At 31.8% G+C, this 13,140-nt stretch overlaps 1 protein-coding gene across 5 annotated transcripts in view; it reads left to right on the top strand.

Moving 5' to 3' along the window:
* The window catches only part of CHD1 (chromodomain helicase DNA binding protein 1), a 73,844-nt gene extending 66,030 nt beyond the window's left edge, over positions 1-7,814 (top strand). For 3 of the 5 annotated variants that reach the window (XM_032476421.1, XM_032476419.1, XM_032476422.1), the window contains 4 exons: positions 1,474-1,570; positions 2,519-2,570; positions 3,080-3,290; positions 4,965-7,813. In XM_032476421.1, the coding sequence (XP_032332312.1) occupies positions 1,474-1,570; positions 2,519-2,570; positions 3,080-3,290; positions 4,965-5,310 (706 nt within the window). In that variant the 3' untranslated portion in view covers positions 5,311-7,813. Of the gene's footprint in view, positions 1-1,473; positions 1,571-2,518; positions 2,571-3,079; positions 3,291-4,964 lie in introns of all 5 variants that reach the window. The other 2 variants (XM_032476420.1, XM_032476423.1) reach the window with 1 other exon arrangement.
* Positions 7,815-13,140: the final 5,326 nt, after the last annotated feature.

Raw genomic sequence — 13,140 nt, 5'->3', positions numbered from 1 at the left:
AACCAGTTATCCATCTTTGTATGCACATGTATGTGCTGAGATAATTTTGTAGTTAATGTATGACTCACAGACTTAGGATTTCCAAAATTTACTAACACTTGGCAACTTTTTAGTACTTTACTAGGAAGCAGCTCTTTACACATATCAATGTCCAAAATCAAAAGGTTAAGAATTACTGATCTTAGTGGAAAGAGAATTTGGGGCTCTGTCTTTTAGCCTTACCTAGTTGTGTGAGTTTAGACAAGCCACTTTAGCCTTATTACCTCATTTGTTTATTTTAAAAATTGTCCTCTGTGTTGACTGTGCCTACCTAAAAGATAAGTTATTTGTGGAATTAATAGAAAAGAGCTTCAGAAATATAAAACCGTATAAAATATCTGTTACCAATAGTATCTCATTCAAGGCTTTATAATTTAATGTATGTTTTGTAGTCACAGGCAGTAGACTCTTGATATTTGAGAGGAATACGTCTCAGCTGTTTAGAAATCCCCAGATTAAGTGCTTCTATATAGTATTATTTCTCCCATAAAAAAAAGAAAATTATTTCCTAGCTAAGAATTCTTGCTTTCTCTTCTATTAATATCACAGAAAGATAGCTTTCTTCTGGGAAGTCATTCACACACAGAGGTTTTTTGTTTGTTTGTTTTTTAATGACTTAAAATCTATTGCTTGGCTCAGTAAAAATGTTGATATTGGGTAGTCCACTAAACCCCCATCACTGGCTGATTAGTAATTTCTGCACCATCTTGTTTATATAGACAAAATTCAAAATCTTTATTTAACACACCTGTTGGAAGGCTAGTGGTTCAAGAAAATGTAAATACATGAAGTTACTATTTTAGTGATGCAGATCAACTTCAACTCAGATGTCACGATTATTAGTGGCTGCTACAGGGTTGTATTGAGAAGGATTCAGAGGCTGTATCTGAATTTATCATGAAGGAGTTCTATGATCAATAACTAATCCAAGCCTTGGGATGGGAAGAGGGACCTGAAGATACAGTGTCCTTGGTTGACAGTGTCTGATCCTGTTACTCCCATGACTGTTAACATTACAATTATAAAATGAGAATTGCTTTTAATTCATTATTTGGGACCTTTCTTTCACAAGCGTAATCCATGTTATCTGATGGTATCTTTACTCAAACTACTAACATAGTGTATTCCTTTTATACCTAATCTTCATCACAATGAGTCCCTAATTGGTAAGTTTACTTTTCTTTGGTTTCAAACTAGGATTGGTAACTACTTTCCACTCCAAAGATTGTAAAATGAAGGAGGTCAGAAAAGAAGTAAAAGTTAATAATGTTTAAGTTTATTTGGAAACTTATCCATACATGAAGTTTTTTTAAATGCTAGAAATAATCTCCTTAGACTTTGTTCTTTAGAGGGCTGAGATGTATAGTATGTATGTTCCTGTCTAGAGGGTAGGGTTTATTTTCCACCAGACTAATTTGTCTTTTTTTCTTCTAGAAACCTGTGGATTTTTGTATCTAAGTTTACTGAGTTTGATGCAAGAAAATTACATAAATTATATAAGCATGCTATTAAAAAACGGCAGGAATCTCAGGTAAATTAATGCATCATTGAGCCATTCTTCCCTACAGAAGAATTCAGTTAATAAATGTAGAAGGAATGAAGGAAATAGGAAGTCACCTTTAGAGTACTGCATTTGTAGTAGAGTACCACATACCAAAGATTACTGTGGGTAAGGTCCTTTGAAGCAAGCTAAAATAAGTGGGCAAGAAACAAGACATCGGCATAGTCTAAAAGTCTCTCCTCCAAAATGTTCATTGATTACAAAGAGAAAAATAATAACTTTGCCTGACACCACCTTAAATGAACAATCAAGGTTAACATCACCAGTAATAAGACATACTAACATCATGAACCCCCTGAAACTATGCACTGCAAAAGGTACAACAACACTTCTGTGGAATTCTTGGCAAAAATGCATAACCTCAATCAAATAATAAGAAAATATCAGGCAAACCCGATTTGAGAGAGATTCTATAAAATAACTGTCAAAAGTGTCAAGGTCATGGAAAACAAGAAAAACTTAAGGAGCTGTCCCAGATTGGAGGAAACTAAAAAACTTGAAAACTAAGTGTAATCTGGAGTTCCAAGTTTGGATTCTGGAGCAGAGAAAAGGACCTTAGTGAGGAAATGTGAGATCTGAATTGAAGTCTGAAGTTAATAGTGTTCATTACTTAGTTTTTTGATCATTATACTATGGTTACATAAGATACTGACGTTAGAAGCTGGTAAAAAGCATATGGGAACTCTTGGTACTATTTTTGCAGCCTTTCTGTAAGTCTAAAATTATTTCAGAGTCAAATTTTTTAAAAAGTCATGGGTCAAATAATTTATTTAAAAAAAAAAGATACCTACAGAAGTTACATTTATACATTCTAATATCTTAAGTGAGAACTTCTTTTAGCATCAGGATTTTCTTTTTCCTGTTTTATGAGTGTTTGAAGCCACTTAAAAGATTCTTAAATATGTGCATTTATTTTAGCAAAATAATGACCAGAACAGCAACTTGAATACTCAGATGATTCGAAATCCAGGTAAGTGAGTCTTACTAATTCTTTTGAATAGTAAATTTAAAAATTGGTTTTTGGTGGGCGGTGGCAGGGTTGGGTGGAGTGGTTTTAGATGATACACACCCATGTTATTATATCAAATCTAGCATCTTAAACAGTAATCCTTTTTAGCTTATTATTAGCTTTGACCAGTTACTAGAAATTATAGAATAATTGTTGAATCTTTTAAAAAAAAATACTATTTGGAATAATGATGCATTCTTTCTATGCAAGATTCACAAAAATATAGACTGTGAAGGAAATGGGCCTTATATTTTTCAGTTGCGATTTTTTCACATTTCAGATTTAAGCAACCTATTTGTAAGCCTTAGTATGTCTTTTATAGACCATTTCTACGTGCTTTAACTGCCTGCATTTGGGAACTAGTTTTGTTGGAGTTGAAACAGGAGTTCTTAAAATCTAGCAGTGACGTTACTTTTGTTTACCTTTTTTTTTTAAGTCATTAACAAAAGTTGGACACTTTTATCTAACAGATGTGGAAAGATTAAAAGAGAACACAAATCATGATGATAGCAGCAGGGACAGTTATTCATCTGATAGACACTTATCTCAGTATCATGATCATCATAAAGACCGACATCAGGGAGACTCTTATAAAAAGACTGACTCTAGGAAAAGACCCTATTCTTCTTTTAGTAATGGTAAAGATCATCGTGATTGGGATCACTACAAGCAAGACAGCAGGTAAACTTGACAGTTTTGAAATTTTGCTTATTCATGTCTTTTTAAATTTTATTTGCTGTATTTGACTATCAGCCAATTCAATCTTCAAGTAATCACAAGTCTTATGTAAAATAAAGGTATTTGTTTATAAATAAGAAAAACTGATATATGGTCATTAAGTTACTGAATTTCTCTCTAAAATTTTTTTTTAGTTATAAATTTAAGATCAAAGTGTGCGATAAAAGATGAAATTTAGTATAGGGAGCTTTGTAATTATAAGTCCTGGGATTCATTATTGTTAGTTTTAGAGAATATTATCTCATACTTTTCAAAATATCATTGAGTAAAGTAAAAGCTTGATGGACTGAAGTATGGTGGTGGGAAATTCAGTGTTCCATTAAAAAGTATGGTGGTGGGAAATTCAGTGTTCCATTACTCATCAGAGAATAATTAATTTACGTGAAGCACCTCACTAAGGTTTAAACTTAATCAGAACAATCCGAGATAGTTCTGAAATCAGGAAGTTTCCTCCGTTTATTATTGGCTTGTTTTTTCTTTTTCTAAAAATGACTGGAATATAATAGAATATATTTTACTCGTTTATTGTAAGGGAGTATTTTTATTAATTATCATTACTATGAACCAAATAAAATGCTGAGAAGAGTAAAAGTAAAGATCAGAAAATAAATTAATTTTCTTTGTATTTTAGTTCTGCTCACTATAGTAATTTCTTTTCTCTGAGAAGCACTGCCACATTATAAACATATCAGTTGTAGAATGCCTGTTAAAATTAGAAAAGAGCACACAATGAAAAGGAAAAACCATATTTATAGGTGTAAATATCTGTAATTTCACAGACTTAAATAATATGATTTATATTTTTTATAAGGACCTTTTATGAACCAAGAAACATTAAATTATGTTTGGTGAATTTTATTTGAAAAAGCAAACATTTTAGAGATTACTTTTAATTAAACTGCAATAGTTATTTTTTAGCAAACTACCACATTTATGTAGAAATTGCACCGTAGTGTTTTTTTATCTTTTTTATGTTTTTTGGTGGGGATAATTAGGTTTATTTATTTAGTTTTTAATGGAGGTACTGAGGATTGAACCCAGGACCTCATGCATGCTAGGCACGAACTCTATCACTGCGCTATTCCCTCCCTTGCATGATTTATGTATCAAGTCTTACTATGTACCTAGTCATATTAAGGAAGCTTCTAATAGTCATTATCAACCAATGAAAATTCTCTTACACAATTTATTTCATAGACTGTGTTTTAGAGGTTTTTATTTTTTCCTGCTTACAGGCTCATAAAAGGCTGATCTCAAGGGTATTCTAGATTGATGTAGTTTTATTAATGCCAGTTTCCAGATAAAGATGCATTAATACAAATGCATAAAATAAAAAGTAGCAACCAGTCTAAAATGGGCTTGCAAAATTAGATGATATGTGAAATGCTGTGTATTGTTCACTTACGTTTTATGAATGGAATAGTTTTTCCAAAGGCATGTAGAGATATTTTTCCAGTGCTTTTTAAGGCCACTTACGAAGTTTTGTGATGAAGCACTGACTTGTGTACAGTTGAAAGTATGCTTTAGAGTATTTTTGTGTTTTATTTTTAATACGATTTTGTTTGGAAACATTTAATTTGCATTATTAACTAAAACTCCTCATTTCTCTTTTATTAGATATTACAGTGATAGAGAGAAACACAGAAAACTGGATGATCACAGGAGCAGAGACCACAGGTCAAATTTGGAAGGAAGTTTAAAAGACAGATCTCATTCTGATCATCGTTCTCATTCAGACCATCGGTTACATTCAGACCATCGTTCAAGTTCTGAATATACACACCATAAATCTTCCAGGGATTACAGGTATCACTCAGATTGGCAAATGGACCACAGAGCTTCCAGTAGCGGCCCTAGATCACCACTAGATCAGAGGTCTCCTTATGGCTCCAGATCTCCATTTGAACACTCAATTGAACACAAAAGTACACCTGAGCATACCTGGAGTAGTCGGAAAACATAACAAAAACTGGTAACTGTCTTTCTGGACTTTTCTTTTAGCCATATATCATAAACCAACACAGTAATTGCCTTACATGACTTGAAAGATAAAAACAGATCTTCTATCAGTAGCAGTATTGTTACTTCTTTCCAGGATGCAAGGTCTATTATCCCAACAGAAGAGAAAATATTTTTATATTTAAGGATTATGCTGCACTGTACTACAAGTATTGTAGTACTTTTTTTTTTTCTTTTTTAAAGAAATGGAAAATGTTTACTATAACAGGGACCTCAACACTGCCCTTCCATATAGGCTGGATAAAACTGTTTTTAAGTCAGTGATTTTAGACTGACATCCATTTAAATTATGTTTGTATATGAACTTTACTCTGACCTGTGATCATGTTTCAGGAAGGAATGAAAGAGAGTTCTTTTCTTAATAAAGAAAAAACACTCTAGGACTTTGTTCACTTTCCAAAGCTACTTGTTTACATTGTACACTGCGACCACCTTGCCGCTTTTCATCACAAGCTTGAATATTTAAATTCTGTACTTATATCTGTAAAATAGCCAGGAATTTCCTGTTCGTGATCTATTATTATGCCTTTTTACACACACACAAACTATGGCTGTAAATTATTGTAAATGGATTAAATGAGCTTTCCTTACTTCCTTCCCCTTCTCAGGCTTTTTTTGACTGTTCCTTTCCCTACCAACTCAGGCCTTCTTATCATTAAAAAAAGAATATATATATATATATATATATATATATATACACACACATATATGTATGTATATGTATATATATATATCTCAGTGTAATAACACTTTTTAATGATTTGTCTTGATGGAATCATTGTTTAGAATGTAAAAAATGGGGAAAGGGGCCACTTAATTCCATTAGTCTGTTTTATATTGACTGTTTTATTAGATATATGTTATTTCTTTCCTTTTTTTCATTTTTTTAGTCAATATTGTGTTTGTAGTAACAAAATGGTGAGATAATATGTAAAATCTAAACTGCATGCTCTGGAAACTTTTTTTCAGAAGCATTTGGTTTAAAAGCGTAGGTGTATGAACACTTTGAGAATCCAAACGGCCAAAAGTTATTGTAAATCCATTTGTTTTCCTTTTCATGTGGGCAATAATGTTAAATGTGCTATGCAGCCAGGTAACATTTTAGATAAACTTGATTGACTTTTAATATAAACTGTTACAATGCACACTGATTGTATATAAAAACCTTATATATGACAAATTAAATTTAAGAAAAAGGATACGTGGGCTCCTGTAATTTTCTGCTGCATTCTTATTCCCTCAAGCACTTATTTTTTTTTTTTAAGTAGTAACATTTAGCTGCCAGAAAATGCTATTTTGGTAAGCAGTTGAATGTGTAGCACTACAAATCTATTTTGAAGACTATATGAATCTATGAAGTAAAATTTAGATACAGAAATCTTTGTTGGACTCTTAGATTTCCTGCAGATATTATTTTAGAATGCCTTATATTTATTTACAGATTTTATTTTGTTATATTCAGTGGGATTTTTGAATCATGTGGCATACATTCTTGGATGTGTGTTGTGATGTAACAAATTTGAATTCTAACTTTGACAAAAATAAGTATACTGAAATATCCTATAATATTCATAAATATGTCTGCTGACTAGCTATGGGAGTGATGCACAGAAATGTGTCCATAGATGTATTTTTTTAATATTTTCCCTTTATCCAGTTAGGTCTAAAATTTATACTAAGTGTACAGAATAAAGCTTCTTCACCCCTCCTCCCTACCACCCCTTTTTTAAAGCAGTGATTCCTCTTTTAGATAGTTACCCTGAAGAACGATAATCTGCCTTTTCCTTGTATATCAGTATATGAGGAATATCTCAATTTTTAAACATCTAAATATAGAAGTGATTTAACAATTCAGGGCTGGTATACATTTTTTAAGCTTTTTTACCTTTTTCTAATTTGATTATTCTACAAGATAGCATTTAATAAAAATTATAATGCTTAATAAAGTCATAATACTAACAGATCAGGGTTGGCACTTTTAATTCATCACTTTGTAGCTGGGACATTTGCATTTATATCCTATTGTGAACATTTCATAGAATAATATTACATTTTTGAGACAATGGAATGGGCTCCAACTTTCTTAATGCTACATTTAGTTGACTATTTCAGTCAACTAATTGGGTTGGATAAAAAATCTAAAACTGTATGTAACATTTATTAATCAATGGAAGATAATGTTCATTATTTGTAAGAATCAGCAATTATGTAGAAAAGGAACAAGCCATAAATTTTTTAAAGACAATGGAAAAGAACATTAGTATAGAGCTATATAACAGGAAACATTCTCAATAAGATATGCTTAATTTTTGTCTTTTTACATGCTCATTCTGATTTGCTCTTTTTATCCATTTGTGTTTGATTTTTCAAGGCTGAGAGATTATGCATAGTACTGTACCAGTTAACCCTCCACTTTAATAATACACAATAAATGACTCTTACTAAAAGCAATGGCCTGTTTGCGTATAAAGAAAATATTCTTCGTTTAGGACCTATTAAAAAATAATTTTCAGACTGGAAAGTTGTGGAAAACTGGAGTGTGAATGATTCATTAACTTGAGAGTGAGTGGCTTAATAAAATTAGAACCGTAATACAGTTGCATAAAACGTAGATTACGTACATAACTTCTCTTTGGTAATCTGTTTTTGTAGCTAAATAATGAAAGGGTGTAGATTATACAGATTTACACAGATTTCATTTCCTTAAGATTTATCAAGAATATGCATGAATATCTTTACACTATGTTACTGTTTTGGACTATAAAATGATCATTGGACTATAATTAATAACTATGACAGTTTTTAAGTCTTGAAGGGGTAGTTGAGAAAGCAACTAATCATTAAATATGGGATTTTTTTCCTGGACCTTCCCAGCTTCATCTGAAACTTATATGTGAACTGGTAAATGTAGCTTAATTGTTAAATTTTGAGTAGTTTATTACTTAGCAAATAATGCAAAAAAATTTTTAATGTTCCTGAATTGCTAATTTAAGCTTATAAACATAGATACTTCTATCAAACAGATTAAGTTCAAGGCTCAATTTTAAGATACAAGTAAAATTATTACAAATTGTTACAGCACTTTAAGCAAGATTTGTGATGAGTGGAATGTGTTTAAAAGGAAGCAGCTAGGCAATAGTGCAACAACAAAAATATATTGAAACAATGTCAAAACTTAAGTGTTAAAATTCTTAAGGTACCTAATTTTAGATATGTAAAGGAAAGTAACTTAATTGAAATTACAGTTTCTCCTGGCAGTGACTATGTATAGTAAGTGATTTTGCAGAATGCTTTATATGAATTTTTTTTTTTTTTTAAAGAAAAGAACCTAATAAGTTGACTTTATTACAGAAAATCTTTGGGTTCTTTATAAAGAAAGATCTGGATATAGGTAATGTTACCAATGTTAAAGAATGAAACATGAGATTATTTGGTACAGCAGAATTTTAAAAAATACTTTTCAGATATTTCTAAGTATGCAAGTTCTCCAATGGGGCTTCATGTGCCATATTTTCTATTGTAAAAGATCCCTTGTCCTTCAGTTATTTAAAAAAAAAAAAAAGTTACCCAATGTTTATTTGAAATGGGATTGGTAGTTCAAATTCCCAAATGAATGAGATGCTTTAATAAATTTATATCCTAGTCTACATCTGAGTTTTCATCTAAATATTAAATTGAAAAGGTTTATGAAGAGTCTGGAGAAACTCCCTAGCTCATAATGATTCTATTAAATGGGCTAAAGACACTGATTGTATTGAAGATATAATACTTGACATGTGGAAATGTGGGTTGCACTGTTATTTCATCATTATAGGTTACTATTAAGTTTCCAATCTGTAGAATGAGCTGTGGAATTCAACTGGCATTTGTTACTTGTTTTTTCCTCTTTTTACTTTAAAAATGTTTGTTTTGTCTGGTGTTCTGCAGTTTCACTGTGCTGAGTAAGGTGTGGTTGGTTGGTTGATTGGGTGAATTGACTGATTTTCTTTACTCAGGTCTTGCCTGCTGCCCAGTTCTTCTTCCCTTCTGGAATTCCTATGGTATTGCTGTCGTAAGACTTTTGATTTCTGTTCTCCATGTTAACAGCTTTATTATTCTTCCTTTTCTTTCAACTTCTGTGCTGATTATCTTAGCTTCAATCACTTCCCTGAAGACATCTCCACTTAGGTGTCTAATAGGTATGTAACTTGAAAATAGTAAAATCAGACTCAACTCTCCTCTACCAGTGATATTTAAAAAAAACTCTAAATAGTCCGTAATTTTTGATGAATGGACTCAGCATTTACAGCTCTCTAATCTGTGGCACTTCCCTCCTAGTTACTTCTGTCAGTTTTATCTCATTCACATTAGTTCCATTGTTCTTAGACTACACCAAATAATACGTTTGCATCTTTGCATTGCTCCTCTTTTAAGAAGTTTTTATCCCTGATTTGCACAAAGCTTATTCTCTCACTTACTTCAGGTCTCTGCTCAAATGTCATCTCAGGTCTCCAAATTAGTACCCTGACCTTATTTTCACATTCCTTGTTTTGCTTTTTCTTTTAGCTCTTACCATTACTTAATATTTTTTCCTTTGTCATTGTATCTTTACTAGGACGTGCCATTATTGGAGGGCCTTTATTTTATTCAGTGCTGTATCCACAGCACCCAAAACAGTGCCTTACATATCAATTGTATTTTTTTTTTTCACTGTCTTGGTGTCTTTCCCAGAAATTCTATGTTCCATAAATGGCCAGCATTACCAAACTTCTTATCCATTCACCAACTGAATTTTCAGTCTTTGGGCTCTTAAGAATAAAGATGTTACAACTTTTCATGGAAAGGTCTGTGGGGAAACATACTCTGCTTTTTCTTTGGTAAGTAACTTAGAGGAGGATTGCCGAGTTGTACGGTAAGGCATATGTTTTACTTTATTAAAAATTGCCAAACCATTTTCCAAAGTAGATGTACCATTTTACATTCCCACCCGATACAGATCAGAGTTCTCATTATTCTGTATTATGTGAACATTTTGCATTATAGTTTTTTTTCATTTTAGCCATTTGATTAAGTGTATAGTGGTAACTTAATTTGCATTTCTCTAATGACTAGTGATAATCAACATCTTTTAGTATGTTTATTTGCTATCCTTATCTCTTTGATAAAGCATCTGTTCAAATTTTTTCCAATTTTATAAAATAAAATTGTTGATACACGTCATCAGATAAACTGCAAATATTTTCTCCTACTCTGGCTTGTCTTTTAACAGTCTCTTGAAATGCGGAATTGGAAAAAAATTTTATAAAGTCCATTTTATCAGTTTATCCAGGTTTTTGTTTGTTTGTTTTTACCCCTCATGTGGTTCATTCATGTGTAGAAATCTGCCCAACTTGAGGTCACAAAGATTTCTCTCCTATGTTGTCTTCAGGAAGGATTATGCTTTTAGGAATTGCTTTTAAATCTGTGATTCATTTCAAGTTGATTTTTGCATGCAGTGTGAGGTATTGATCAAAACTGTGTGTGGGGTGGGTTTTTTGGAGTTTTGTTTTGGGGATATGTATATCCCATTTTCCCAGCACCATTTGTTGAAAAGACTATCCTCTTCCACTGAATTTTTATTTTACCTTGTTGAAAATCTGTTGTCCATATAGATGTGTGTCTTTTTCTGAGCTCCTTATTCTGTCCTATTTATTATTTCTGTCCTTACTCTACCACCACACTATCCTGATTACTGTACTTTATAGTAAGTCATGAAATCAGGTAGTGTGACTTCTAAATTTTGTTCTTTTTCAAAATTCTTTTGCTTTTCCACATTATAATTTAGAATCAACTTGTCAATTTCTACCAAAAAGCTTGGGGGATCTTTATTGACTCTGTAATCAATTTGGCAAATATTGTCAATTTAACAATATTGAGACTTCCAACTTACGAACACAGTATATATCTCCATTGGAAAGTCTTAAATTTCTTTCATCAGTGTCTGGTATTTCAGTGTATAAATCTTACACATATATTTTTGGATTTACCCCTTAGTAGTTCATACTTTTCTACTATTACAAGTGACTTTTTTATTTCAGTTTTTAAGTGTTCACTGATTTTTTTTATTTGATCTTCCTTGATTCTGCGACCTTGCAATACGCACTAATTAGTTGTAATATCTTCTTGCAGATTGAGATTTTCTACATAGACAATCATACCTTCTGTGAAAAAAAATTGTATCTTCACAATCTTTATCTCTTTTCTTCTTGCCTTAATGTACTTTCTGTGATCTCTAATGTTGGTAAAAGTGGGCATCTTTATCTTACTCCAATCTGGATTGGGGGAGGTAAGAATTCAGCCTTTCGCCAGTGAGGGTGGTATGAGCTATAGGAGTTTTTTTGTAGTTCCCTTTATCATGTTAAGGAAGTTCCCTTTTAATCTTAGTTTTCTGAGTATTAAAAGAAAATAATAATTTGTTTTTTATTCTTAAAATAACCATAAGTACTTTTTAATGGGATATGTGTACCTGTTGTACAACTATTAAATCATGGAGACATCTACCCTCATTACCTGTTCACCTTGATTTTCTCCTAGTACTTGCTTTTTTATTTCTTTGCAGTCTCTATTTTTTTTAACATTTTTTTATTGAGTAATAGTCATTTTACAATATTGTGTCAAACTCCAGTGTAGAGCACAATTTTTCAGTTGTACATCAACATACATACATTTATTGTCACATTTTTTTTTCGCTGTGAGCTACCACAAGATCTTGTATATATTTCCCTGTGCTATACAGTATAATCTTGTTTATCTGTTCTACATTTTAAAATCCCAGTCTGTCCCTTCCACCCCCGCCCCCTTGGCAACCACAAGTTTGTATTCTTATGTCTATGAGTCTGTTTCTGTTCTGTATTTATGTTTTTTTTTTCTTAAGATTCCACAGTATGAGTAATCTTATATGGTATTTTTCTTTCTCTTCACGGCTTACTTCACTTAGAATCCTAGTACTTGCTTTTTATCAAATAAAACATCAAAAAAAACAGCTTGGTAATGTAATGGAATCTAACGATGAAACTGAACCACCTCAAGTTAGTAGTCAATGTTATTTTAGGCTGATGGACATTTATCATTGTGTTTCCCTCGAAAATTTAAAATTTCCTGCAGCACCCCTGTGTTTTCACTGCATTTGCAAACTACAGCACTTCCCTACACACAGCATTTAAGAATTTATTAAAACTTAACTGATTTATTCTTATCTGCTTTATAAACTCTCTTCCTGTCACACTATGTCAAATATAGCATACAGTTCATGTATATCAGCTCCTCTTGGAGAGTCTTGTCATTCTTTAGAATTCAGCTCACTTAGATTGCCTGGTGACCTCTGCTTTTGAATTGATTTAAGAAAAACTGCTATTTTTAGATTAACCATCTTTTCTCTTGCTACGACAGGAAGAATGTTCTCTTAGTGCTATTTATATCCTAAAATGAGGCACTCCCAATGAGTTTTTTGAGTCAACTTTACTGAGGTATATAATATACATACAATAAATTGCATGCTCTGTAAGTATACAATTGGGTGAGGTTTGAGAAATGTATTAATCATGATACAGAACATTTTTATCACCCCAGAAGTTTTCATCATGCCTATTTCCAGTCAATCTCCACACTTAAACTGTGGCCCAGGAAACTACTTACTGATCTGATTTAAATTACTGCATATTGGATTTGTCTAACTTGATTATGTAAATTAATAATATACAGTATGCATTCTTATCTGACTTATTTTGCTTAACATTGTTTTTGAGATTAGTTCATA

Source organism: Camelus ferus, chromosome 3 (genome assembly GCF_009834535.1).
Source record: "Camelus ferus isolate YT-003-E chromosome 3, BCGSAC_Cfer_1.0, whole genome shotgun sequence".
In the NCBI taxonomy this organism is placed as follows: Eukaryota; Metazoa; Chordata; class Mammalia; order Artiodactyla; family Camelidae; genus Camelus; species Camelus ferus.
Note: the sequence above shows the minus strand (reverse complement) of the source record. Positions and strands in the feature narration are given on the sequence as shown.